Below are 26,299 nucleotides of genomic sequence, written 5' to 3' on the forward strand. Positions count from 1 at the left end.
TCAAAGTGCAAAACTTCTGGAAGATACTAGAGGGACCAGGGCTCTCCGACCTTGGCAAATCTGTGTTACACGGGGCTGATTTCATAAAGGATATTTCAAAGCACAGTCCTGCTACCAGTGCTCTGCACAGATGCAGTCAGGAGAGTGCCAGTCGACCCAAGAGATACAAAGAACATGCAGGACCACTCAGATCATGCTGGAGCATTAAAGACGAACAGAAGCACACTGGATGATGCAGGACCAGGGAAGAATATAAAGAAATCTGCATCTGATCACTAACTACCACATAGCCAGGGGAAGATGAACCACACTGGCTCTCGTAGTTTAGCACCAGAGAACTTATACATGAAAATTGTAAGATTATTCAGGAATTCCATGGGTACAATTCATATAAAACTCTGACAATTACTGCCCTAAGCTTCACTGAGCTCAAGAGTATATTGCTGACCTTCAAGACCTGACAGCCAGCCTTCCAGAACTGTAAAATGTGTCGTTGCACTATTTAGCCACATGGTGGCAGCACGCGTCTACTGTACTGTTGCCCGGCAAGAGACTCATAAAGAAGTAGGAGTCTGAGAAGACTAAAAGAAATAGTTGGACTCAAAAAATCAGGTAAAAGCTTTTGAAAACAGTCACTTTAAATGTATCCCAAAGAGCACAACAAAGTGAGTTTGGTCCAATCACGTCATCTAAGAGAAAAGGCCCTCTCCACCACATGTTTAACAATGGCTCTTCCTCCACTAGTGACTAGGCATTCAGGGAATAAACACTATCAGATGTGCCAGTGACTAGGCAAAAACGCTACATTCAGGGAACAAACACTATAGAAGTCCACAGGACAATGAGAGGAACTGCATCCCAGGAAGCCTGTAGCCAGGTGATAAGGCTAAAAGAGAGACTGTTCACTCAGGCCTTATCACCACCTAAGACTCTCTCGACTGAAAGTCTAAGCTATGATGAAGAAAGCGTGGACCTTACAGCCCTATCCTACTCATCACTCTTTCCTGTTTCTGGTCTGCCTGGTCCCACAGAAAACAAGAAATGCTTCTGTTTGGTTTTAATTTTCTGATCACGCAGATGTTTTAAATGAGCAAAGCATTCTGTTCCAGGTTGGTATAAATAGGAGCTGATATTTATTTCAGGTAGAAAGGACAGCTTAGTTACATCAGTCACTGCTATAGGGGTTTGTTCTGAATCCCAACTAAAGAGAGTTCTTTACTATAGGTTAACCTATAGGTTTCTAGAGAGGGTGGGTGATCTAAAGCAATGTATGGCTTTGTACAAGCTCAAATTTTGGGGGGTTGCTATATGCCTGAAGTCAGGAAGGCAGAGAGGTGAGGACCTAATTTTAATCCCCAGAAACCACAAGGTAGAACCAACTCCCACAAGCTGTCTTCTGTCTTCAACATGTATGCTATGGTGCATGAGTGCTTGTATGCCCACAAAAATGCACACACATGCACACATAATAAATAAGTTTTTGAAGTTATGCCTGAAGACTCAGAACTGGGTATAAAGACTCACACTTGATATCTCAGCATCTCAAATACTAAAGCAGTATTCTGCTTTAATACCAGGCCACCTTAGGTTGTATGAAACCCTGTCTCTGAAAGAACATGATAAAGGACTGAAACCCTAGATTATGAGCTTCACTGCTACAAATTTTTCAGTGACCTCAAGCAAACACCTCGTCACCTTTCTGATTGTCAGTTTTCTGACAGAAGTCTGAATCAAATGTCCTGTGCTAGGCTAGGATCTACTGTTCTGTGCTTATCCTCCTAGGATCCTTTACTTTCTGTCACTGAACAAACTCAGAGTGTGGTGAGTGCCGCTTCTCCACCACCAGTGCCAAATGATCTTGAACTCCATCAGTCCTGAGCCAAATTGAAGTCTGGCCACATGATTCCATAGTAAGCACCAGACATAACAAGTTTTTAAAAATTTCCTAACTTCATTCATTCTGACCCTAAACAGGAAAGAAGGCAAGGAGAAAGGTTTCTGCTTCTTGGGTTCACGTAGACTTCCAGCAGACAATAAACATCCACAAGTTAAGAGCCAGGGAGGTGCTGTCTTGTGGTAATTAAGATCCATCAGAGTTAGGAGAATAAGACATCATCAGATGGCTCCTCTTTTCAGAATGTAGTGTTTCCTACTCTTTGTGTCTCTCATGTCTGTGAGCTACACCTAAGCATCCTACCTCGAATCTGGAAACTCCTCTGAGACATCAGTCTCAGCTCAATTCCTGGGTGTGCCACACACTTCCACACACACACACACACAGAGAGAGAAACACACAGTAGCTCCTCAGATGACTTTTAGAATGCAGCCTCCTGACATAGTAGGTCTACAAATCAGGCATGATTTGATTGATCTAATCAATCAGCTCTGTTGTCTGATCAAGTGAGGAACACCTCTCCAAAAGGCTCTTGAAAATCCTTCCATTTGTGTTGTGTGGCATTTTGTTTGTGTTCTGACAAATAAAACTGGCCTGGAGATCCAGGGTGGAGCTAATCACTAGTTGACCATAGGAGCCCGGTGGTGGTAGTAGTGGTGGTGGTTGGGTAGAGACAGAATCTCACCCTTTTAAATGCAGAAAGGAGATGCATAGGAAGCTCTGGTCTTCCAGGTTTTTACCCCCATATCTGTCTCCTGGTTTTTATTGATTACATGTAGTTGGATTTACACATCACCTTTGTAACACAGATCATGTTTTACTTTAAGTTGTTCAAAGGATTCATTGCTTAAACCATTAGCTTGGGAGAAAGATCTGGAAAACAAGCATGACAAGACTTTGATCACAGACTGCCTCCAAAAAACTGAATAGCTAGCTAGAGGTGCAAAGAAAGCAGAAAGGGTTTTTGCAAAGTTAGAACTTAAACAAATCTAACTCTGCCCATGCCCCCATTGTACCCAGTGAACAGGATAACTGTGGCAGAGAGCCTTTTGTCTTCTTATTATTTCCCCAGGCTCTTTCGAGCCTTCCTAATGACAAAGAGGAGATAGACAGTTTGAATAATTTCCCTGCAGGGAGACAGGCCATCTCTTCAACAGTATAATCAACTTTTACAGGGAGGAAGGCAGAGTCTGTGGCAGTTGAATCAATACTATGGACCTATCAGGACAGCACCAGCACCAGCAGAGAACTTATACATGAAAATCGTAAGATTATTCAGGAATTCCATAGGTACAATTCAGATAAAACTCTGACAATTACTGCCCTAAGCTTCACTGAGCTCAAGAGTATATTGCTGAGCTTCAAGACCTGACAGCCAGCCTTCCAGAACTGTAAAATGTGTCATTGCACTATTTAGCCACATGGTGGCAGCACGCGTCTACTGTACTGCCGCACAGCAAGAGACTCATAAAGTAGGAGTCGGAGAAGCCTAAAAGAAATAGTTAGACTCAAAAAATCAGGTAAGTTTTTGTAAACAATCACTTTAAATGTATCCCAAAGACAGCACAACAAAGTGAGTTTGGTCCAATCACGTCATCTAAGAGAAAAGGCCCTCTCCACCACACTTTTAACAATGGCTCTTCCTCCACCAGTGACTAGGCATTCAGGGAACAAACACTATCGGATCCGCCAGTGACTAGGCAAAAAACGCTACATTCAGGGAACAAACACTATAGGAGTTCATAGGACAATGAGAGGAACTGCATCCCAGGAAGCCTGTCTCCAGGTGAAAGGCTGAAAGAGAGACTGTTCACTCAGGCCTTATCACCACCTAGGACTCTCGACTGAAAGTCTAAGCTATGATGAAGAAAGCGTGGACCTTACAGCCCTATCCTACTCATCACTCTTTCCTGTTTCTGGTCTGCCTGGTACCACAGAAAACAAGAAATGCTTCTGTTTGGTTTTAATTTTCTGATCACCCATTCTGCTCCAGGTTGGTATAAATAGGAGCTGATATTTATTTCAGGTAGAAAGGACAGCTTAGTTACATCAGTCACTGCAATGGGGGTTTGTTCTGAATCCCAACTAAAGAGAGTTCTTTACTATAGGTTAACCTATAGGTTTCTAGAGAGGGTGGGTAATCTAAGGCAATGTATGGCTTTGTACAAGCTCAAATTTTGGGGGGTTGCTATATGCCTGAAGTCAGAAAGGCAGAGAAAACAAGGATCAGGGTTATAACTGTATCTGGAGCTCATAAAGCAGGGGTTGCTCTTGCTGAAGCAGGAATGATAGACAGAAATGTGCCTGGGGCTGCAGGGAAGGTGACCAGATCACTCTAATATTACCAAATCTGGTCTCTACTTTTGTCTTTCAGTTTCTTATAAACACATATAATGTACTTTGAATTCATTCCCTTCCATTGTCCTCTCTTATGCCCCTCTTACCAAATACTTTTTCTCATCTTTTTATTTATTTACTTATTTAATGTATATAAGTATTTTGTTTATTTTTACGTCTGTGTGTCACATGCTTGCCACATTCTTGCAGAGGCCAGAAGAAGGTGTCAGATCCCCTGGGACTGCAGTTAGACAGTTGTTAGCCACCATTTGGGTACTGGGAATAGATCCCAGATTCTCTGGAAGAGCTACCAGTGCTCTTAACTGCCGGGCTATCTCTCTAGTCCTCATGTCTTTTCATGTGTGCATACTTTATCACATTTAATTAGAGTCACTTACATGAACATAGGTAGGGATCTATTACTTGAACTAGGTCAGCTTACCAGCACTACAGAGCTATGGAATATGACTTCCCTCCTCTATCAGCCATTAGCTGCCTATAACTCCTCAGGGTGGCGTGGGGTTTCATGAGCCTCTCTCCACCTTTCATCAAGGAATGTTAATAGGCCCAGTCTTCTCCAAGTTTTGTTCAAGTAACCCCCACTGCTGTGATTTCCTAAGTGCGGCAGCCTGGTGATGTCCAGAAAAGATAATTTCCCAGCATTCCTTCCCATTCTCTGGCTCTTAGATTCTATCTCTGCAATGTTTCTGAGCTTTGGAGAAAGGAAATCTAGTCTCTCTTAAAGATGCTGCATATTAAAATGCTGGCCCCATGATCCAGTACCAGATCCCATCACCTACCCACATAAAAAGGGCAATGTACATGAAATCTCCATACCCTTTATCACTGGAGTCCACCACATCCACACACCTGAGAAACTTTGGTAGCTCCTTTTGTCCCCTAGAACTATCACTGAATCATATCATTGTGGCTAGAGAGAGCAGAAAGTTAGAACCATTCTCATCATGTATTGCAAAAGATAATCAACATCACCATAGTTCTACAACCTTTTAGACTATTTGAAACATTTATAAGACAAACTTGAAAGTAAAATACAATATTCAGAAATTCTAGAAACCACAACATTGGGTTTCGAATCTGACATCCCACTGCACACCAAAATAACGCCCGTATGGGTACACTAGACAATGATATTACAAGCATAATATCCTACAAGAGCTGAAGAATCTCCCTCTTCCCAGGAAATCCATACACTGGGAGGCTCAGAGTACAAGGAACGCTGACCAGGTCTCTACACAGACCAACAGAACCATAGCCTAGCTCATGGTTCAACAACCCCAGAAGAAATGGCAGCTCAACAGACCTTGTCTAAACACTCTGCACTCACCATGGCATAGTTTGTGGTCTTCCTTACAAGTCACTACAAGGGAAGCAGTAAAGATTCATGAAAAGAACAACCTATAAGTTAGCCCACACTATTATTCCTGCTTGCTAAGCCTTCCCAGAGTCCCTCACTGGCTACCACCACCATGCTGGGCCTCAAAATTAATTACCTAGTTCCACACTACTAATCTCAGCAACTGTTGAAGTATGAAAGTTCTCAACCACTGTCCTGTCTCTCCCTTTCTGTACTGTGCATCTACCAGCTTGAAGCTTTGTCTATGCACTCAATTCCTGCACAGATCCCTCTTTATCTACAATCAAACACGAAAAGTCAGAGAGACTGGAGGTCACTCTAGCTGGTTTATTTTTCCTTCTCATAGACCACTCAAAGCCGAGTCCTAAAGGCTATCCAGCACTGGGCAGCAGACGCAGGATTAGGTGTTTAAAGAAATACTCAATTAGATAGCATGAGGAAACAATATTACAAGCTCACAGACTCCCATGACAGAATGGCAGAGCCTTCCCCACACTCAACAAAGATCAGAGGCCAATGGCCAATACCCAGGTCACCACAAAGAACAACAGAACCTGTCTGGCTCATGGTTCATCCTTGTCCAAGCAGATCTGAAAGCTCAGCCAACCTGCTCTTCCTGTTCTGGGGGCAGTGGCTCCTACATTCACCATAGCATTGTTTGTGGTCATCCTTACATCTCCTTAGAGTGAAACAAGAGAATCCTGAAATGTTGCATTAACTCTTTTAAATCCTGAATTAATCTCCACTTTCCCGATTTCTTTTTAATAACAAAAATTGGAGAGTTCCATGGAGAATTAGATGGTGAAATATGTCCATTATCCAGCTGTTCCTGCACTAACCGTTGGTCAGCTTGCAATTTTTCTTGTGTTAGAGGCCATTGACTCACCCATACAGGGTCATCACTTTTCCATATTATCGGGTCTGCATGGAGTGCAGGTATTTCAGTGACCTCTCCTAAAAATACCCTAATCCTGCTCTAGAAGGTCTACTGTCTGATATGACAGGATCAATCTTTCTCTTATTATCTTTTCCTAGACCTTGATTAGGTAATAATCCTTGTTGAAACATCTGATTAGTAACAGCCGTGCTGGGAGACTATATACTCCCATTCTGGACATGATATCTCTGCCCCATAAGTTCACAGGTAAATGGGGAATAATATATGGCTTAAAGGTTCCTTCATGTCTTTCCTCATCTTCCCGATGCAGTTCATTGCTACTTTGTTCAGGATTTCTAGTCTGACCAATTCCTTGTAACTGTGTAATAGTCTCTGGTTTTGGCCACTTAGAAGGCCACTGACTGGCAGTTATGATGGAAGTATTGTGCCAGTATCCAGGAGGCCAGAAAATCTTTTTCCATTTATAAACAAAGTGAGTTCTGGTCTCTGAGGACCTATGGTCTGTACCCAAAATGCATCAGATGAACCAAATTCATCTTCTCTCTTTTCTTTTTAAGATCTCAACATAAAACCAACAATATTTAACCTCATAAAAGAAAAATTTTTAGAATTAACATTTAAATACATTGGCACAATTCTAACATAATCTCAGTGGCATACACATTGAGAAACAATAAGATCTCTTGAACTGAGAAGCTTCTGTATAGCAACGGACATAATCAACAAGATATAACAGAAACATATAACAGAAAAATATCCTCACCAATCACTAATCCATTTCAAAAATATACAAAGAACTCTGGAAAATAGTCACCAAAAGAACAATTAATCCATTAAAAATATGCAACAGACCTAAGCTGAAAACTCTCAATAGATGAACTTAAAATGACTGAAAACATCCAAAAATTGCTCAAATATAATATCCTTAACCATTGGAGAAATGCAAATCAAAACAACTCTGAGACTCCATCTTAGCTCTGTAATATGACCAAGATCAAAAACTCACAACTTATGTTTAAGAGAAACTCCTCCACTGCTGTTGAATTCTCAGAAAATTAGGCAACAAACCATTTTAAAACTCAGCTATCTCTTCTGGGCATATATACAAAAGATGCTCAACTATACAAGGACACATGCTTAACCATGTTTATAGCAGAATTACTTTATCATACATAGAATCTGAAAACAACTCAAATGTATCTCCTCTACATATATCATAAACGAGATAGTCATAAATATCATAAATATTTTTGAGTAACTCTAAATCACACAAATAGAAAAACTTGTATAACAAGAACTTTAAATCTCTGAAGGAAGAAATTTAAGCCATCAGAAAATTGAAAGATTTCCTATTCTCTTGTAAAGATAGCACCAATCATAGCAAAATTGACAATGTTATTGAAAGCAATCTACAGATCTAATGCAAATGCCCATTAAACTTGTAACAAAATTCTTCACAGACTTTGAAAAAACAATCCTTAACCTTGTGAGAAAAGACAAAAACTCAGGCTAGCCTGAACAATCTTAAAATCCTGTACAATCAAGGAACTTCTGAATGCATCACAATCTCTGACTTTAAACTTTACTAGAGGCACAGTACTGAAATCAATCCACCTTGGATACGAATTCACTTGCCTACAAACAGCAGACTTTTGACAAAAAGGCAAAATTGTGAAATGAAAAAGCATTTTAACCTGCTTATCTCAGAGGCTACTTTAATTTAAATCTGGCTTTTTTCTTTCAGTTGAAGCTGCGCTGCACAGCAGGGGGTAGAACACGGGCTCTCTTTGTCTGTTAGACTGCCTTCCTGAGCTCTGGCGGGCAGATTTTTAACTATTTTTTTATTTTAACTTGTAAATCATAAAATTAGGAGAATTTCTGAATCCTCTCCTCTGTTCTATAGACTGTGTGAGGTTAAATTTGCTCTCTAAACTAACTTTTGCTTCTCCTTGCCTTTTACTTACAGGTGGGTTAGATTAACTGGCTACACTGAGCACGTGGCACCTCAATCTCTGCAGCAACTTGGTGATTCTTAGGCCAAAAGTCATTTTTCCTTCACCTTTTCTACCCATTTAGCAAGCAATAAAAGTTACAATTCTGGGTCTATCATGCTTGCAGATTCTCAATAACTCTGCCATTGTTCTGCTCCACTTTAAGTTACCAAAATATATAACTGGATAATTTTTACTTATCCCACATCTAACTTATTTACAAATTTTTACTCCCAATTTAAATTTTGTCCCGCTTTTCTACATTTCTTTCTCTATTTTACATCTCTAGTTTGGAGCGCTCACTACTCACACATACACTGATTTCTTCTCTCGTGGGTTTCTCACGTCTGGTCACGTCTTCCTTGCTTTTTGGGGAGCGCCGATTAGCCTCACGTTCTCCTCCATCCATTCTCCGGTTTCTCTTGGGGTTCAGCAGACAGCATTTACCATCTCTCTCATGTTGTCTCTTCTCTGGGGTCATGGAGTTCGACGTTCAGCACCGTATTCCTTTTTCTTACTTCTTCCTCCGGCATTCGTCTCAGGGTTCAGGGGTCAGCTCCAGTTGTCTTTAATCTTGGGGTTCAGTGGTCAGCCCCATTATGTTGTTGGGCGCCAATTATGTCGGGGCCCGTGAGGATCCAACATAAATTCTCTGATTCCCTAACCCGGCTGGAACGGAGTTGTGAGGACCGACACAGCTTACACCGTCATCATGGAAAAGGCCAGATAGCCCCCGTTTATTGTCCAAACATTTTATATACCCACACCAAATTGAGCGGGGAGGGGGGAAAACACATTATGCCATCACCTAGGCAACCAGGTGCCTGGGGTCAAGTCACGTCCATCTGGTAGGCCCTGAATTAGCATCTCTATAAGACACCTTCCAAATTACAAAAGAAAGGAAGCACCAAACATCTGAACTCTTAAGTCATCAGCTTCAGTCAAACATTTCTTCTCAGGTAATCCACATTTTAACAAAAGAAGCTAGGAGCAGGCATCCTGGCTTTTGTTTAGGGCAGAGACAGCTTGTTTGCAGAGCTATGTGATCAGCTCCGACCGGGCTAATGGCTTTTGTGCCATATCGAAATATGGGCCCACACTGAAAGAACCTGTAAACTTCCTACTACTGGGGCTCATTATTGCCACCCAGAGTCCATCAATAGCTAGGACCACCTAGCTGGGATTCAAGACAATAGCAGTTACCACAATTCCATATTGGTAGTTAGTGTTACCTCTTCAGAGGAAGGTGGGATAAGAACTGGAGGTAGAAATCAACTATACAATTTAGGGAAGAAGAATTGAGGAGTATCTGCTAATTTTATTTAAAATCAAAAGTTGTTAAGAAAGAACAAAGATTCCACTTGCAGTTACAATCAGTTCTTTATCAGCTTGGAAGCTGGAGAAGAGAAAATAGTAGAATCTCATTTGTAGAGTTTTTCTGTGCTTCTGCCCCTAACTGACATATATTTTAGACAAATCCTTGGGTGTGTGACTTTCTCTATGAATACTGATCTAGAGCACCACTAAGCATCCTCTGCCAGTAAAGAGAAAAAGATACACGGCCCTTGGTTTAGCAGAAGAAGATGGCAGTTCTTTGACTTTTCTCAATTTCTACACAATCTTTGATGCTGGTAATCCTGCCATTTAATATCTTCAGTCACTGATAAGGTAAAATAAAATAAACAAAATATATCACAATCTATAATAGTAATCAAGCACATAATTTTGAATACTAACATTTTCATTCATGGTCCAGGTTCCACAATGTCACAATCAAACAAAAAAAACATAGAAGAAAGCTTCCAAAGTCCTGCAACTGAGTTTACTTTAAATTACAACCTACATTTCTACCTAATACCAGATGCATTTCTACAACTAGTCCTTGCTAATGGTCTTGGTGGGTGCCAAATGGGAGTAACCCAAAGATCTTTACAGCTGCTTTGGCAAAGACTTCAGCCTTAATTATTTACCAATCCTCTGGGTGCTTGAGAGGCCAAAGCATGACCAGATTCTACAGACTGTCAAAATCTATTTAAATCAGTGTTTCTCAACCTTCTTAATGCAGCAACTCTTTAATACAGTAGCAACTCTCATGTTGTGGTGCTCCCCAACCATTAAATTATTTTCATTGCTATTTCATAACTATAGTTGTTTTACTGTTATGAATTGTAAATATCTTTGTTTTCCAATTGTCTTAGGCAACCCTCCCAAGGAAGTCTCAAACCAATAGTTGAAAACTGCTGATTTAAAGTTTTCTTTAGATCAAGGAAGAATCAAAAAGATCAAGAGTGGTCAGTGATCCAGTGACTGAAGCAAGCATATATCAACAAATGAAGATTTGTTTAGGAAAAGCTGCAATTGAAGTTGGTGAGTGTCTATGAAGACAGAGATAAAGGGGAATTTTAGTTAAGTATTAAAGGAATTCTCTCTACACAGGGTTCATAAACACCTAGTAAGCAAAGCTCAAGCCAAGTATTTAAAGAAAATCAAGTTGTTTATTTACTTATTTATTTTTAGTTGAAGATAGTGGTATGTCCTGATTTCAATAATGTTTGCCTTTTGATTGAATTTAATAAGAAAACAGAGAAAGGTCATAAGAATGGGGTCCTAGAATTGTCAAAATGTTGCAAGGTCTATTCCATAGCTTATATTTGGAGCAATCTTGGCTTTGAACGGGATAATAATATCTAAATTGGATAGTGTCTACAAAAATATTAACTCCAGTTTCAGTTTATGGAGTTCACTGAATACCATGCTGTATATGCCCAGGGAAAAAATGATGTACTCAATCTACAAACAGGAATCCACAACCAACTAGACCCAGGTCAGTTTAAACTACATCTTTTCCTCTAAAGTTTTAAATAGATTGACTTATTCTCACTGAATAAGTTAATACACTTAAAGATTAGTATTTTCTATGAAAATTAATAAGTGTGACACGATAACATCAAATTATCTTTAGAAAATACTTTCTGTAATTCATCTAAATCAGGGAGTATTGGGAATAAAGGTATTTCTATAACATCTCATAAGTATACTGTGAACCTTGTAACCATTTGAAGTTTTCCCGCTGTTCATGATTTCCACAAGTCACTTTGAAGTTAGGATTTGTGAATGAAGTAAACCCATTGAGAACTATTAGCAACAAAGCTTCCATCTACAAGAGCCATAAAAAGAATTGAGACACTCAGGGACTTAGCCATCATGAAAACCAAATGTATTTTTTCTCACTTTTATTGGGGGTAAGAGGTCAGGATTCTTTTCTTGGTAGCCAAAATGCTGTAAAAATTATGTGGCATTTTTGACAGATAGTGAGGAAAGAAGAAAAAATTGGACAGAGAAAGATTAAAATCTGAACATTGACAGCTCTTGAAAAGCCAAATATAGTCCATTTAAAAGAATATACTGCTATAGCCTCAAAATTTTTGTTGCTTGACAATGAAAACTACAAGTTCATCTTATTTTTCACTGAAGTTATTCTGAAAAATGAAAAGCTTATGATATTATCTAATTCTCTCATTTATGTAATATCATATGGTTACCTAAGCCTCTGCTATGTCATTTGTAAATGTGAGTGTGGCAGACAGTTTGGCCTAATAGAAACATATTACTAAACTAGATATGATAGAAGTTTAAATTCAAACACATTTCTTTATAGATTCTGAGTGCCCCTAAGAAGGCTTTGTACCACTTACATGTATTCATTCGAAGATATAGATGAAAACAACATGAAAGGGTAGGTGTGAATTGGGCATTGAAATGAGGGACATTTAGATTACTGTAACAAAGATAGATCTGGGACATTCAGAAATGACAAAGTTCAGTCTGCAGCAATGTCTGTCTTTAGGGGTATAGCATTCTTGTGATAGAGAGGAACAATAGGACACAGAGTGCATGTGCTTTCAATTTAGGAAGATTTGTTTTAGTATGGTGTCCACAGGTGACTTTCTTAGAATACTGCTATTTCCAAATTGACATTAGTAGAGAAACATAACTTCAAAATCATTGATATTGCTATTTACCCTCCAAAACAACACAATGAAATATGAGGGACTGGTTAGAATTTGGAAGTAACCTATGTTATTAAGTATGACTGTTGGGTTTCATTTTATTGAAAATAGATATTCTTCCCTCATATAATACATCCCAACAACATTTTCACCTTCCTCCATTCCTCCTAGCTCTACCACCACCTCCCCACTCTGCTCCCAGACCCATTCCCCTTCATTTTCCTCATCAGAAAAGAGCAGACCTCCAATATCAATAATCAAACAGGACCAAACAGTATACAATAAGACAAGGTAAAAGCACTCATATTGAGGCTAGACAAGGCAAACAAATAGGAAAAAAGGGGGTTCTTTTAGTAATTTTAATGTCCTGTCCTTATTCTGGGAAAACTCATTAGAAATGATACAACCTACTTCTGTTCTTTATTACTGCATGCGATATGATACTATCAGCAAAGGTGAGAAGTAATGCAGCTACATCAACTTCTGGGACCAGAAGTAGTGAGATGATGGAGTATTTCAGTGTTTCTTTTTAAATATCATCACTGAGACACCCTATGGTTTCTTTTCAGATGACCATATGCTCAGAGCCTTAACTAAAGTGAAGGAAAGGATGAAAAATGTCACAGAATTCATTCTCCTGGGCTTGACTCAAGACCCAGATCTGCAGAAACTCTTATTTATTGTGTGCTTAGTAATCTATGTGATTACACTGGCAGGTAACACGCTCATCTCAGTCACCATCTTCATCAGTCCACCCCTTTCTACTCCCATGTACTTTTTTCTGTCCTACTTGTCCATCATAGATGGTTTCTACTCTTCTTCCATAGCACCCAAAATGATCTATGACTTGATCTCTGAGAAGAGCACTGTATCCTTCAATGGCTGCATGACTCAGCTTTTTGCTGAGCATTTTTTTTGCAGGAGCTGAAATCATCTTGCTGATTGCCATGGCTTATGATCGCTATGTAGCCATCTGCAAGCCCTTGCACTACATAACCATAATGAGCCGACCTTTGTGTGTATTCTTGGTGGGAGCTGCTATAATTTTGGGATTCATCCATGGAGGAATACAGATTTTATTTATTGCCAAGTTACCATTCTGTGGCCCAAATAACATCAACCACTTTGTATGCGATTTAATACCACTTCTCGAGTTGGCTTGCACTGATACTCACATTCTTGGGCCCCTGATTGCTGCCAACAGTGGGTCACTGTGTTTCCTTACTTTCTCTATGTTGGTTGCTTCCTATATAGTCATCCTTCACTCCCTGAGGAATCACAGTTCAGAAGGTCGTCGCAAGGCCCTGTCTACCTGTGCTTCTCATGTAACTGTCGTTGTCTTATTCTTTGTACCTTGTTCATACCTGTACCTAAGACCTATGACTTCCTTCCCCACTGACAAAGCCGTGACTGTATTTTGTACTCTGGTGACACCTATGTTGAACCCTTTAATCTATACCCTCAGAAATGAAGAGGTCAAAAAGGTTATGAAGAAGCTCTGGGGTCAAATGTGCAAAGCTGGTGATCCATAAGCCTGGTGATTTGTGTTTTTAAAAACAATGTCTGATGCTGTTTCTTGGATATTTGTTCTCCTTAAATTAATAAAACTTAAGATAGTCATTTTTATTCTGCTTCAAAGTTTAATTGGCATAATCACTATCTTTATTGATGATGTGGTTTCAATACAATAGACAAAGTCTGTATTCAAATCAGGGTAGCAAGTTTTCCAACCCCATTAAAATTATTTGTCATCCACTTGCATTGAGACTCTTTAACTCCCCTTTGTTCTTCATAAAATACATAACAAATTGTTGTGAGCATAGTCACCCACTGTATTTAGAACTCACTGTTCCTAAATAAGTGTATTTTGGTTCCCATTATCTATTCACCTAATTATTCCTCTTTTCCAATGCTAGCCTCTGTGACTATTGTACTCTCAACCTCAGTGAGATCAAATGCTTTGACTTTGACATATTAGTAAGAATATGCAATGTTTGGCTTCTTGTGTTTGCCTAAGTCTTTTACATCCTGTCCCCCTGACTACCCTTATTCCCACAAATGCTAGGATTTCATTCATTTCATGGTTGAATAATATTCCAATCTGTGAATAAACTATATTTCTTTTTTTATTGAAAGAAAAAAAAAAGAAATTCCTGCCTCCTCCCAGCCTCCCATTACCCTCCCCCTCCTTCCACTCTTCTCCTCCTCCCTTCACTCCTCTCCCCCTCCCTCTCCAGTCCAAAGAGCAGTCAGGGTTCCCTGCCCTGTGGAAAGTCCAAGGTCCTCCCCCCTCCATCCAGGTCTAGGGAGGTGAACATCCAAACTGGCTAGGCTCCCACAAAGCCAGAACATGAAGTAGGATCAAAACCCAGTGCCATATTCTTTGGCTTCTCATAAGCCCTCATTGTCCACCATATTCAGAGAGTCTGGTTTTATCCCATGCTTTTTCAGTCACAGTCCAGCTGGCCTTGGTGAGCTCCCAATAGATCAGCCCCACTGTCTCAGTGGGTGGGTGCACCCCTCGTGTTCCTGACTTCCTTGCTCATGTTCTCCCTCCTTCTGCTCTTCATTGGGACATTGGGAGCTCAGTCCGATGATCCAGTGTGAGTCTCTGTCTCTATCTCCATCCATCGCCAGATGAAGGTTCTATGGTGATATGCAAGATATTCATCAGTATGGCTATAGGATAGGGTCATTTCATGTTCCCTATCCTCAGCTGCCCAAGGAGCTAACTGGGGACATCGCCCTGAGCACCTGGGAGCCCCTCTAAGTTCAAGTCTCTTGCCATCCCTAAGATGGCTCCCTTAATTAAGTTATGTGATTCCCTGCTCCTCTATCCAACCTTCCTTTCTCCCAATCATCCCGTTTCCCCAAGTTCCCCCCCCCATTCTCCCCTTCTTACTTTTCTCACCCCATCTCTCCTTACCCCCATCCCACCCCATCCCCAAGTTCCCAATTTTTTGACCGGCAATCTTGTCTACTTCCCATACCCAGGATAACAACTATATGTTTTTCTTTGGGTTTACCTTTTTATTTAGCTTCTTTAGGATTACAGATTATAGACTCAATGACCATTATTTGTGGCTAGAAACCAATTATGAGTGAGTACATCCCATGTTCCTCTTTTTGGGTCTGGGATACCTCACTCAGGATAGTGTTTTCTATTTCCATCCATTTGCATGCAAAATTAGAGAAGTCATTGTTTTTTACCGCTGAGTAGTACTCTAATGTGTATATATTCCACACTTTCTTCATCCATTCTTCTATTGAAGGACATCTAGATTGTTTCCAGGTTCTGGCTATAACAAATAATGCTGCTATGAACATAGTTGAACAAATGCTTTTGTCATATGATAGGGTATCTCTTGGGTATATTCCCAAGAGTGGTATTGCTGGGTCCAGGGGTAGGTTGATCCCGAATTTCCTGAGAAACCGCCACACTGATTTCCAAAGTGGTTGCACAAGTTTGCATTCCCACCAGCAATAGATGAGGGTACCCCTTCCTCCACAACCTCTCCAGCAAAGGCTATCATTGGTGTTTTTTTATTTTAGCCATTCTGACAGGTGTAATATGGTATCTTAAAGTTGTCTTGATTTGCATTTCCCTGATCGCTAAGGAGATAGAGCATGACCTTAAGTGTCTTTTGGCCAATTGAACTTCTTCTGTTGAGAATTCTCTGTTCAGTTCCGTGCCCCATTTTTTAATTGAGCTAATTAGCATTTTAAAGTCTAGTTTCTTGAGTTCTTTGTATATTTTGGAGATCAGACCTTTGTCTGTTGCAGGGTTGGTGACGATCTTCTCCCAGTCAGTAGGTTGCCTTTTTGTCTTGGTGACAGTGTCCTTTGCATTACAGAAGCTTCTCAGTTTCAGGGGGTCCCATTTATTCAATGTTTCCCTTAATGTCTGTGCTGCTGGGGTTATACATAGGAGGCGATCTCCTGTGCCCATCTGTTGTAGTGTACTTCCCACTTTCTCTTCTATCAGGTTCAGTGTGTTCAGATTGATATTGAGGTCTTTGATCCATTTGGACTTGAGTTTTGCGCATGGTGATAGATATGGGTCTATTTTCATTCTTCTACAGGTTGACATCCAGTTGTGCCAGCACCATTTGTTGAAGATGCATTCTTTCTTCCATTGTATGCTTTTAGCTCCTTTATAAAAAATGAGGTGTTCATAGGTTTGTGGGTTAAAATCCGGGTCTTTTATACGATTCCATTGGTCAACTTCTCTGTTTTTATGCCAATAACACACTGTTTTCATTACTGTAGCTCTGTAATAGAGTTTGAAGTCAGGGATGGTAATGCGTCCAGAAGTTTCTTTATTGTATAAGATTGTTTTCGCTATCCTGGTTTTTTGTTTTTCCATATAAAGTTTATTATTGTCCTCTCAAGATCTGTGAAGAATTTTGATGGGACCTTGATGGGGATTGCATTGAATCTATAAATTGTGTTTGGTAGAATTGCCATTTTTACTATGTTGATCCTCCCAATCCAAGAACAAGGGAGATCCTTCCATTTTCTGGTATCCTCTTCGATTTCTTTCTTCAATGTCTTAAAGTTCTTGTCAAATAGATCTTTCACTTCCTTGGTTAGAGTTACCCCAAAAATATTATGCTGTTTGTGGCTATCATGAAAGGTGAAGCTTCTCTGATTTCCGTCTCTGCTTCCATATCCTTTGTGTATAGGAGGGCAACTGATTTTTTGGAGTTGATCTTGTATCCTGCCAAATTACTAAAGATGTTTATCAGCTGTAAAAGTTCTTTGGTGGAGTTTTTGGGGTTGCTTATGTACACTATCATATCATCTGCAAATAACAAAAGTTTCACTTCTTCATTTCCAATTCGAATCCCCTTGATCCCCTTATGTTGTCTTATTGCTATTGCTAAAACTTCAAGCGCTATATTGAAGAGGTATGGAGAGAGTGGACAGCCCTGTCATGTTCCTGATTTTAGTGGGATGGCTTTGAGTTTCTCTCCGTTTAATTTGATGTTAGCTGTCGGCTTGCTGTAAATAGCTTTTATTATATTTAGGTATGACCCTTGTATCCCTAATATCTCCAAGACTTTTATCATAAAGGGATGTTGAATTTTGTCGAATGCTTTTTCAGCATCTAATGAAATGATCATATGGTTTTTTTCTTTCAGTTTATTTATATGGTGGATTACATTGATAGATTTTCGTATGTTGAACCAGCCCTGCATCTCTGGGATGAAGCCTACTTGATCATAATGGATAATTTTTCTAATGTGTTCTTGGATACGGTTTGCCAGTATTTTGTTCAGGATTTTTGCGTCGATGTTCATGAGTGAGATTGGCCTGTAATTCTCTTTCTTGGTTGAGTCTTTGTGTGGTTTTGATATCAGAGTAACTGTAGCTTCGTAAAAGGAATTTGGCAATGCCTCTTCTGTTTCTATATTGTGAAATACATTAAGGAGTATAGGTATTAGGTCTTCTTGGAAGTTCTGGTAGAATTCTGCATTGAAACCATCTGGTCCTGGGCTTTTTTTGGTAGGGAGGTTTTTGATAACAGTTTCTAATTCTTCGCGATTAACAGATCTATTTAGGTTGTTCACCTGTTCCTGGTTTAACTTTGGTATATGGTATTTATCTAAAAAAGTGTCCATTTCTTTTACATTTTCCAGTTTTGTGGCATACAGGCTTTTGTAGTAACATCTAATGATTCTCTGAATTTCCTCTGTGTCTATGGTTATGTCCCCCTTTTCATTTCTGATCTTATTAATTTGCATATTCTCTCTCTGCCATTTGATTAGTTTGGATAGGGGTTTATCAATCTTGTTGATTTTCTCCAGGAACCAGCTTTTTGTTCCATTGATTCTTTGGATTGTTTTCTGTGTTTCTATTTTATTGATTTCAGCCCTCAGTTTGATTATTTCCAGTCTTCTACTCCTCCTAGGTGAGTCTGCTTCTTTTTTTTTAGAGCTTTCAGGTGGGCTGTTAAGTCTCCAATGTGTGCTTTCTCCGTTTTCTTTAAGTGGGCACTTAGTGCTATGAGCTTTCCTCTTAGGATATAAACTATATTTCGTAATCCAGTGTTCAGTTGATGGATATGTCATCTTATATTAGAAATATGTATAAATTGACCAGTCTGGCACATTAAGACAAGTAGGGACAGTGGAAAGAGGCCACATAAATCTAGGTATTTTCACAATGCTCAATTTCTTTAAGATGAGAAAAATAAGTAAATACAATCTAAATTCAACTTGAACTAATCATCACTTACCAATACAGCCATATAGTGCAATTTTTACTATTTTCTATGACAATAAAGTTTCAAGGGTTCAAACAATTATTATATTTAATATGAGAATATCAAATATCATGCAATCTATTTTTATCATATTCAACATACACTCTATTCAGATCCTTCCCAACCTCCGATACCCCCAATTTCATGTCCTTTTTATTAATAGCACACTGAGTCAAATTTTTGTTGCCTATACATACTTACATACATACATGAATACATACATACCTATTCACACATGAATATATATGCATGTATGTAGTCATGGTTGTGGGACATCTATTGAAGAATGGTGACTTTGCAGAGGTCATAGCCTTACAGAAGACTGTCTTTCCCTTCCCCTGAAGCAGTCAAGTCTAAATAGCACCTCACTTAGATGTTCAGGCTTGTGAACCTTTCTTTCTATATGCTGGATTGTTGACTGTTAGGAAATAGACCAGCATTAACTCTGTTGATATTTTATGGTCAGCACTGCAGCTAGAATGAGAAAGGAAAAGTAGTGTTTATCAAATAACTTTCTATTTTCCTAAGTTTAAGAGGTTTTCAAATACTCCTCTGAAACAAAAACAAAACAACAAACCCACTTTTTTCCTTAATACGTGGAGACTACATTTTCACAGAATGGACACAAGCTATTGTCTTACAGTTGTCCTAAATGTCTGAACAGTCTTTGAAATTGCTTTTAACTGATTATTAATTTATCATTCCTGTTTATTTACTTTTATGTGTGTAGATGTTTTTTCCACATGTATGTCTGGTTGTCACACATGCTTTCAGAGGCTAGGAGATGGCATCAGATACCATGGAACTAGGGTTACATGGTTCTGAACAACAATGTGGGTGCAGAGAATTGAACACCATTCCCCTAGAAATGCAGCCAGTGATAGCCACTGACCCATCTCTCCAGGCAAAAATTTATTTCGTAAATCTCTTGAGCTTTAATTTTCAGCATATTTTGTAGGTAGGCTTGCTTTCACATTGGCTGTGGCTGAAAATGCTTTAGTCTTAGAATGGTAAAGGAGACTGGAATGATGGCTTTTAGGTTGTAGACACTTACTAAAATAAAGTATTGCCCCAAATATTTTGTGGTCTTCTAAATCTTTTTTTAAACTTTTTTACATTTTTCATTCAATTATTTACACTTCCTTCCCTCCTCCCAATCCCCTCCCGCTCTCCCACACCCCTCTCCTCCCTCTCCCACCCTGTTTGAGAGAGGGCAGGGAACCCTGCCCTGTGGGAAGTCCAAGGTCCTCCCTCCTACACCCAGGCCTAGGGAGCTATGCATCCGTATAGACTAGGGTCCCCAAAAGCCAGAACATGCCATAAAAACAAGTCCCAGTGCCTTTATCAATGGCTTCTCAGTCAGCCCCTATTGTCAGCCACAATCAGAGAGTCCAGTTTGATCACATGCTCATTCAGACCCAGTCCAGGTGGTTTTGGTGAGCTCCCATTAGATCAGGCACACTGCCTCAGTTGGTGGACCAACCCCTCGCAGTCCTGACTTCCTTGCTCGTCTTCTCCCTCCTTCTGCCTTTCAACTGGACCTTGAGATCTCAGTCCATTGCTCTGATATATTTTTACACAAGTCCTTGTGTGTGTGACTTTGTCTATGACTGCTGATCCAGAGCATAGTACACCATTCAGCATCCTCTGCCAGTAGAGACCAAAAGATACATTCCCCTTGGTTTATCAGGAGAATATGGCAGTACTATGGTTTTTCTTAATTTCTGCACAATCTTTGACTCTGGTAATTTTGCCATTTAATCTCTTCAGTAACTGGTAAAATAAATAAAATACATCACAATCTATAGTAGTAATCAAACACATACTCTTGAATACTGACATTTTATTCCTAGTCCAGGATCCACAATGTCACAATCAGCAAACAAGACCAAGAAGGAAGCTTCCAAAGTCTTGCGACTGAGTTTAATCTAAACTACAACCTTGATTTCTACCTAATGCCAGCTGAAATTCTAAAAGTAGTCCTTACTAATGGTCTTGGTGAGTGCCAAATGAGTATAACCCAACGATCTTGACAGCTGCCTTGGCAAAGACTTCAGCCTTAATTATTTACCAATCCTCTGGGTGTTTGAGAGGACAAAGTATGACCAGATTCTACAGACTGTGGAAATCTATTTAAATCAGTGTTTCTCAACCTTCTTAATGCAGCAGCCCTTTAATACAGCAGCAACCCTCATGTTGTGGTGCTCCCCAACAATTAAATTATTCTCATTGCTATCTCATAATAGTAATTGTTCTACTGTTATGAATTGTAATGTAAATATCTTTATTTTCCAATGGTCTTAGCCAACCCCTCCCAAGGAAGTCTCAAACCAATAGTTGAGAACTGCTGATTTAAAGTTTTAAGATCAAGGAAGAATCAAAAAGATGAAGAGTGGTCAGTGAGCAAGCGACTGATGCAAGCAAATATCAACAAATGAAGATTTGTTTAGGAGACACTGTTATTGATGTTGGTGAGTGTATATGAAGACAGAGATAAAGGGGAATCTGAGTTAAGAATTAAATGAATTCTCTGTTCACAGGCTTCACAAACACTTAGGAAGCAAAGCTCATGCCAAATATTTAAGGAAAATCAAGTTGTTTATTTATTTATTTTGTAGTTTAATATAGTGGTATCTCCTGATCTCAACCATGTTTGCCTTAAGAATGAATATAATAAGAAAACAATGAAAAGTAATAAGAACGAGGTCCTAGAATTGTCAAAATGTCCCAAGGAGCTGTTTCATAGCTCATATTTGGAGCAATCTTGGCTTACAATGGGAATCAAATGGACAATAATATCTAAATTGGAGAGTGACTGGAACAATAGTAATTCCAGTGTCAGTTTATAGAGTCTACTGAATCCCATTCTGTATGTGCCCAGAAAAAAAGAAACAATCATGTATTCAATCTATAACAGGAATCCAGAACCAACTAGACAGGTCAGTGTAAAATACATCTTTTCCACTAAATTTTTAAATGGATTGAATTATTCTCACTGAAGAGAACTTGTAGTTCTATATCACTTAAAGTTTAGTATTTTCTATGAAAATTCATAAGTGTAACATGATAATATCAACTTATTATAGAAAGTACTTTTCTGTAATTCATCTAAATCAGGTAGTATTTGGAGTGACGACATTTCTATAACATCTCACAAGTATACTGTCAATAGTTCTCTTTGTGACCATATGAAGATTTCCCTCTTTTTTTATTTTTTTTGAAGATTTCCCTCTTATAATGATTTCCACACCGTCACTTTGAAGTTAGGATTTGTGAATGAAGTAAACCCATTTAGAACTATTAGCAACAAAACTCCTATTTTCAAAAGCCATGAAAAGAATAGAGACACTTAGGGACTTAGCCATTCAGAAAACCAATGTGATTTTTCTCACTTTTATTGTGAATGAAATGTCAAGATTCTGACCTTGGTAGCCAAAACCGTTGTAAAAATTTCATGACATTTTTAACAGATAATGAGGAAATAAGAAATAGACAGGGAAAGATTAAAATTTGAACACTGACAGCACTTGAAAAAGCCAAATTTAATTCATTTAAAAGAACACATTGCTGTATAGCCTCAAAATTTCTAGCACTTTACAATGAAAACTACAAATTTATATTTTTTACACAAGTTATTCCAAAAATTAAAAGCTTATTACATTAACTAATCCTCTCATTTGTGTTCTGTCAATAATAAATTTATGATTACCTTAGCCTATGATGTGTCATTTGTAAATGTGAGTGTAGAAGACAGTTCAACATAATAGAATCACATTACTAGACTAGATATGATAGAAGTTTAAATTCAAACACATTTTCTTTATAAATCCTGAGGGCCCATAAGGAGGCTTGTACAACTTACATGTATGTATTCATTCAAAGATATATATGAAAAGAACACAAGAGTAAGTGTGAACTGGGCATGAAACCAGTGGCTATGAAATGAATGGCATTAAAAAGAACTGTATTAAAAACAGGTCCTGGACATTAAGAAAGGAAAAAGTTCAGTCTGCAGCCATGTCTGTCTTTAGGGGTATAGAGAGGAACAATAGGACACAGAGTGCAGGTACTTTCAATTTAGACGGATGTGTTTTAGTATGATGTCCACAGTTGACTTTCATAGAGTATTGATATTTTTGAATTGATTTTAATAGACAAAAATAAATTTAAAATAATTGATATTGATATTTACCCTCCAAAAATCACAATGAAATATGAGGGACTTTTATAATTTAGAAGTGTCCTATGTCATTAATTACGACAAATGGGTTTCTTCTTATTGAAAATAGATTATTATCTCATACAATATATCCCAATGACATTTTCTCCTTCCTCCTCCTCTTCCTAGCTCGTGAACCACTTCCCCACTTAACTCCCAGACCCACTCCCCCTCATTTTCCTCTTCAGAAAAAGAGCAGAGCTCCAATAGACAATGTCAACAGGACAAACAGTATACAATAAAACAAGGTAAAAGCACTCATATTGAGGCTGGACAAGTCAAACCAATAGGAAAAGGGATTCTTTCAGTATTTGTAATTTATGTCACTATTCCATGGAAACTTATTAGAAATAAAGCAAACTACTTCTGTTCTTTATTACTGCATGTGATGTGATACTATTGGCAGGGTTAAGAAGAAGTGCAGCTACATCGGATTCAGGGACCAGAGGTAATGAGATGATGGAGTATTTTAGTGTTTCTTTTAAAATAACATCACTGAGACACACTCTGGTTTCTTTTCAGGTGACCGTATGCTCAGAGCCTTATGTAAACTGATGGAAAGCATGAGCAATGTCACAGAATTCATTCTCCTGGGCTTGACTCAAGATCAAAATTTGAAGAAACTCTTATTTATTGTGTGCTTAGTAATCTATGTGATTACACTGGCAGGTAACACGCTCATCTCAGTCACCATCTTCATCAGTCCACCCCTTTCTACTCCCATGTACTTTTTTCTGTCCTACTTGTCCATCATAGATGGTTTCTACTCTTCTTCCATAGCACCCAAAATGATCTATGACTTAATTTCTGAGAAGAGCACTGTATCATTCAATGGCTGCATGACCCAGCTTTTTGCTGAGCATTTTTTTGCAGGAGCTGAAATCATCTTGCTGATTGCCATGGCTTATGATCGCTATGTAGCCATCTGCAAGCCCTTGCACTATATGACCATCATGAACCGTTCTGTGTGTGTTTCCTTGGTGGGAGCTGCTATAACTTTGGGATTCATCCATGGAGGAATACAGATTTTATTTATTGCCAAGTTACCATTCTGTGGCCCCAACACCATCAACCACTTTATGTGTGATTTAATACCACTCCTCGAGTTGGCTTGCACTGATACTCACACTCTTGGGCCCCTGATTGCTGCCAACAGTGGGTCACTGTGTTTCCTTACTTTCTCTATGTTGGTTGCTTCCTATATAGTCATCCTTCACTCCCTGAGGAATCACAGTTCAGAAGGTCGTCGCAAGGCCCTGTCTACCTGTGCTTCTCATGTAACTGTCGTTGTCTTATTCTTTGTACCTTGTTCATACCTGTACCTAAGACCTATGACTTCCTTCCCCACTGACAAAGCCGTGACTGTATTTTGTACTCTGGTGACACCTATGTTGAACCCTTTAATCTATACCCTCAGAAATGAAGAGGTCAAAAAGGTTATGAAGAAGCTCTGGGGTCAAATGTGCAAAGCTGGTGATCCATAAGCCTGGTGATTTGTGTTTTTAAAAACAATGTCTGATGCTGTTTCTTGGATATTTGTTCTCCTTAAATTAATAAAACTTAAGATAGTTAATTTTCTTCTGCTTCAAAGTTTAATTGGCATAATTAATATGTATATTTATGATGTGGTTTCAATATAATAAACAAAGTCAGTATTCAAATCAGAATAGCAAGTTTATCAACCCCGTTAAAATTATTTGTCATCCACTTGCATTGAGACTCTTTAACTCCTCTGTTGTTCTTCATAAAATACATGACAAATTGTTGTGAGCATAGTCACCCACTGTATTTAGAACCGACTCTTGCTAAATAAGTGTAGTCTTGTTCCTGTTATCTAATTTCATCTTATTCTTCCTCTTTTCCAACCAGCCCAGTGTCTGTGACTATTTTACTCTCAACCTCAGTGAGATCAAGTGCTTTGACTTTGATATATTAGTGAGAATATGCATTGTTTGTCTTCTTGTGTTTGTGAAACAGTGTTTGTAAATGTGTGTGTCTTATTGCCCATACACACACACACACACACACACACACACACACACACACACAGGTATTCACTCTCATTTCCATTCAAATTCCAAATTCTATTTTGGGGAAATGAAGAAAACACTGTTTTAAGTACTTTTCCAGCCCACAAGACTGTTGTACATAAAAGTTTCAAGCATTGCTATTCTCTTTCCATTTCTTGGCATGTTTTCCACAAAATTTAAAACTGAACTTTTACTTTATTTCAAGTCTGTAGTCTTTCATTTCCTTGTCTAACATGAACCAAGCTCCAATTAACATCAGTTATTGTTCCTTGCATATTGTCTCTCCTTATACTGGGCGTAGCCTAAGCACAAGTGCTCATCTGGGGGCAAGGAAACAGCATCAGGAAGGTGTAGATGCCTAGGCTGCTTTGTTAAGCTGAAGAATGAACACTTTACACCCAGGGTGTAGTCACCACCTTTTAGGCCAGCAGAGGCTTTACAAACTTTTTAGCTGTATCTAGTGTTATATATCAAAGAAGCAGTAATTGAAGAGTAGAGAGAAAAAATAAAAATGGTTGAAGAGTAAAGAAGTCATGGTGGTGAGATGTAGAGAGATCCGCAGGAAGGCTAACTTCAGACAGGATGTGTCATGAGTGCAGACGTGCTTCAATGTGTGGAGACACGGGAAATTCTTAGCAATGGGAGCAGACTTGCAACAGAGTATCTTGGATTTTTTGAATATTTATTTTTTATTTTATGTGTATGTGTTAGTGTCTGAATGTGTGCATGTGTACCACATATACGCCTGTTGCCTAAAGTGGTCAGAAGAAGGCTTTAGATTCTCCGGGAACCAGAGTTACAGGCAGCTATGAGTTGCCATTTGGGTGCTGGTAACTGAATCTAGGTCCTGTTGTGAGAGAAGTAAGTGCTTTTAACTTCCAAGTAATTTGTCAAGCATTAAAATGCCTTGTTTTGAGAGAAAAGACAATTATCATTTTCTGAGCGTTGAAAGGCAACATTCTCACGAGTACCAGGTCTCTTTAATTTTATTTTTGCATTTGTATTAATCATATATAAATGCGTTCGCATGTGGAAAAATCTCGTATTTTCTGTGTCTTGAATAAAGAAAATATGATGAATTTGATAGCATTTCTTCAATCATGTTTGATATACACAAACATAAACCACAATACTCAATAATTTTTCATATTAATATTATAGCATACACATATATATACACATACATGTATGATGCACATACATATTCATACACACATCTATATACATATAAACATATAATGCATACAATACACCTACACACATATATGTATAAA

General features: G+C 38.8%; 1 protein-coding gene and 1 pseudogene across 1 annotated transcript; both read left to right on the forward strand.

The window, feature by feature from the left end:
• The first annotated feature begins 13,112 nt into the window (after positions 1 to 13,112).
• LOC142849298 (olfactory receptor 4C45-like) lies at positions 13,113 to 14,040 on the forward strand (annotated as a pseudogene).
• A 9,509-nt stretch (positions 14,041 to 23,549) lies between these two features.
• Positions 23,550 to 24,479, forward strand: LOC142850677 (olfactory receptor 4C45-like). The gene has a single exon (XM_075974601.1). It carries the CDS (start codon positions 23,550 to 23,552, stop codon positions 24,477 to 24,479), a length of 930 nt encoding a protein of 309 aa, XP_075830716.1.
• Positions 24,480 to 26,299: the final 1,820 nt, after the last annotated feature.

This window comes from Microtus pennsylvanicus, chromosome 5 (assembly GCF_037038515.1).
Source record: "Microtus pennsylvanicus isolate mMicPen1 chromosome 5, mMicPen1.hap1, whole genome shotgun sequence".
Taxonomy (NCBI): domain Eukaryota; kingdom Metazoa; phylum Chordata; class Mammalia; order Rodentia; family Cricetidae; genus Microtus; species Microtus pennsylvanicus.

What these genes read in the sequence shown, in the direction of transcription:
- LOC142850677 (XM_075974601.1), top strand. Translation starts at nt 23,550, where the DNA reads ATGGAAAGCATGAGCAATGTCACAGAATTCATTCTCCTGGGCTTGACT.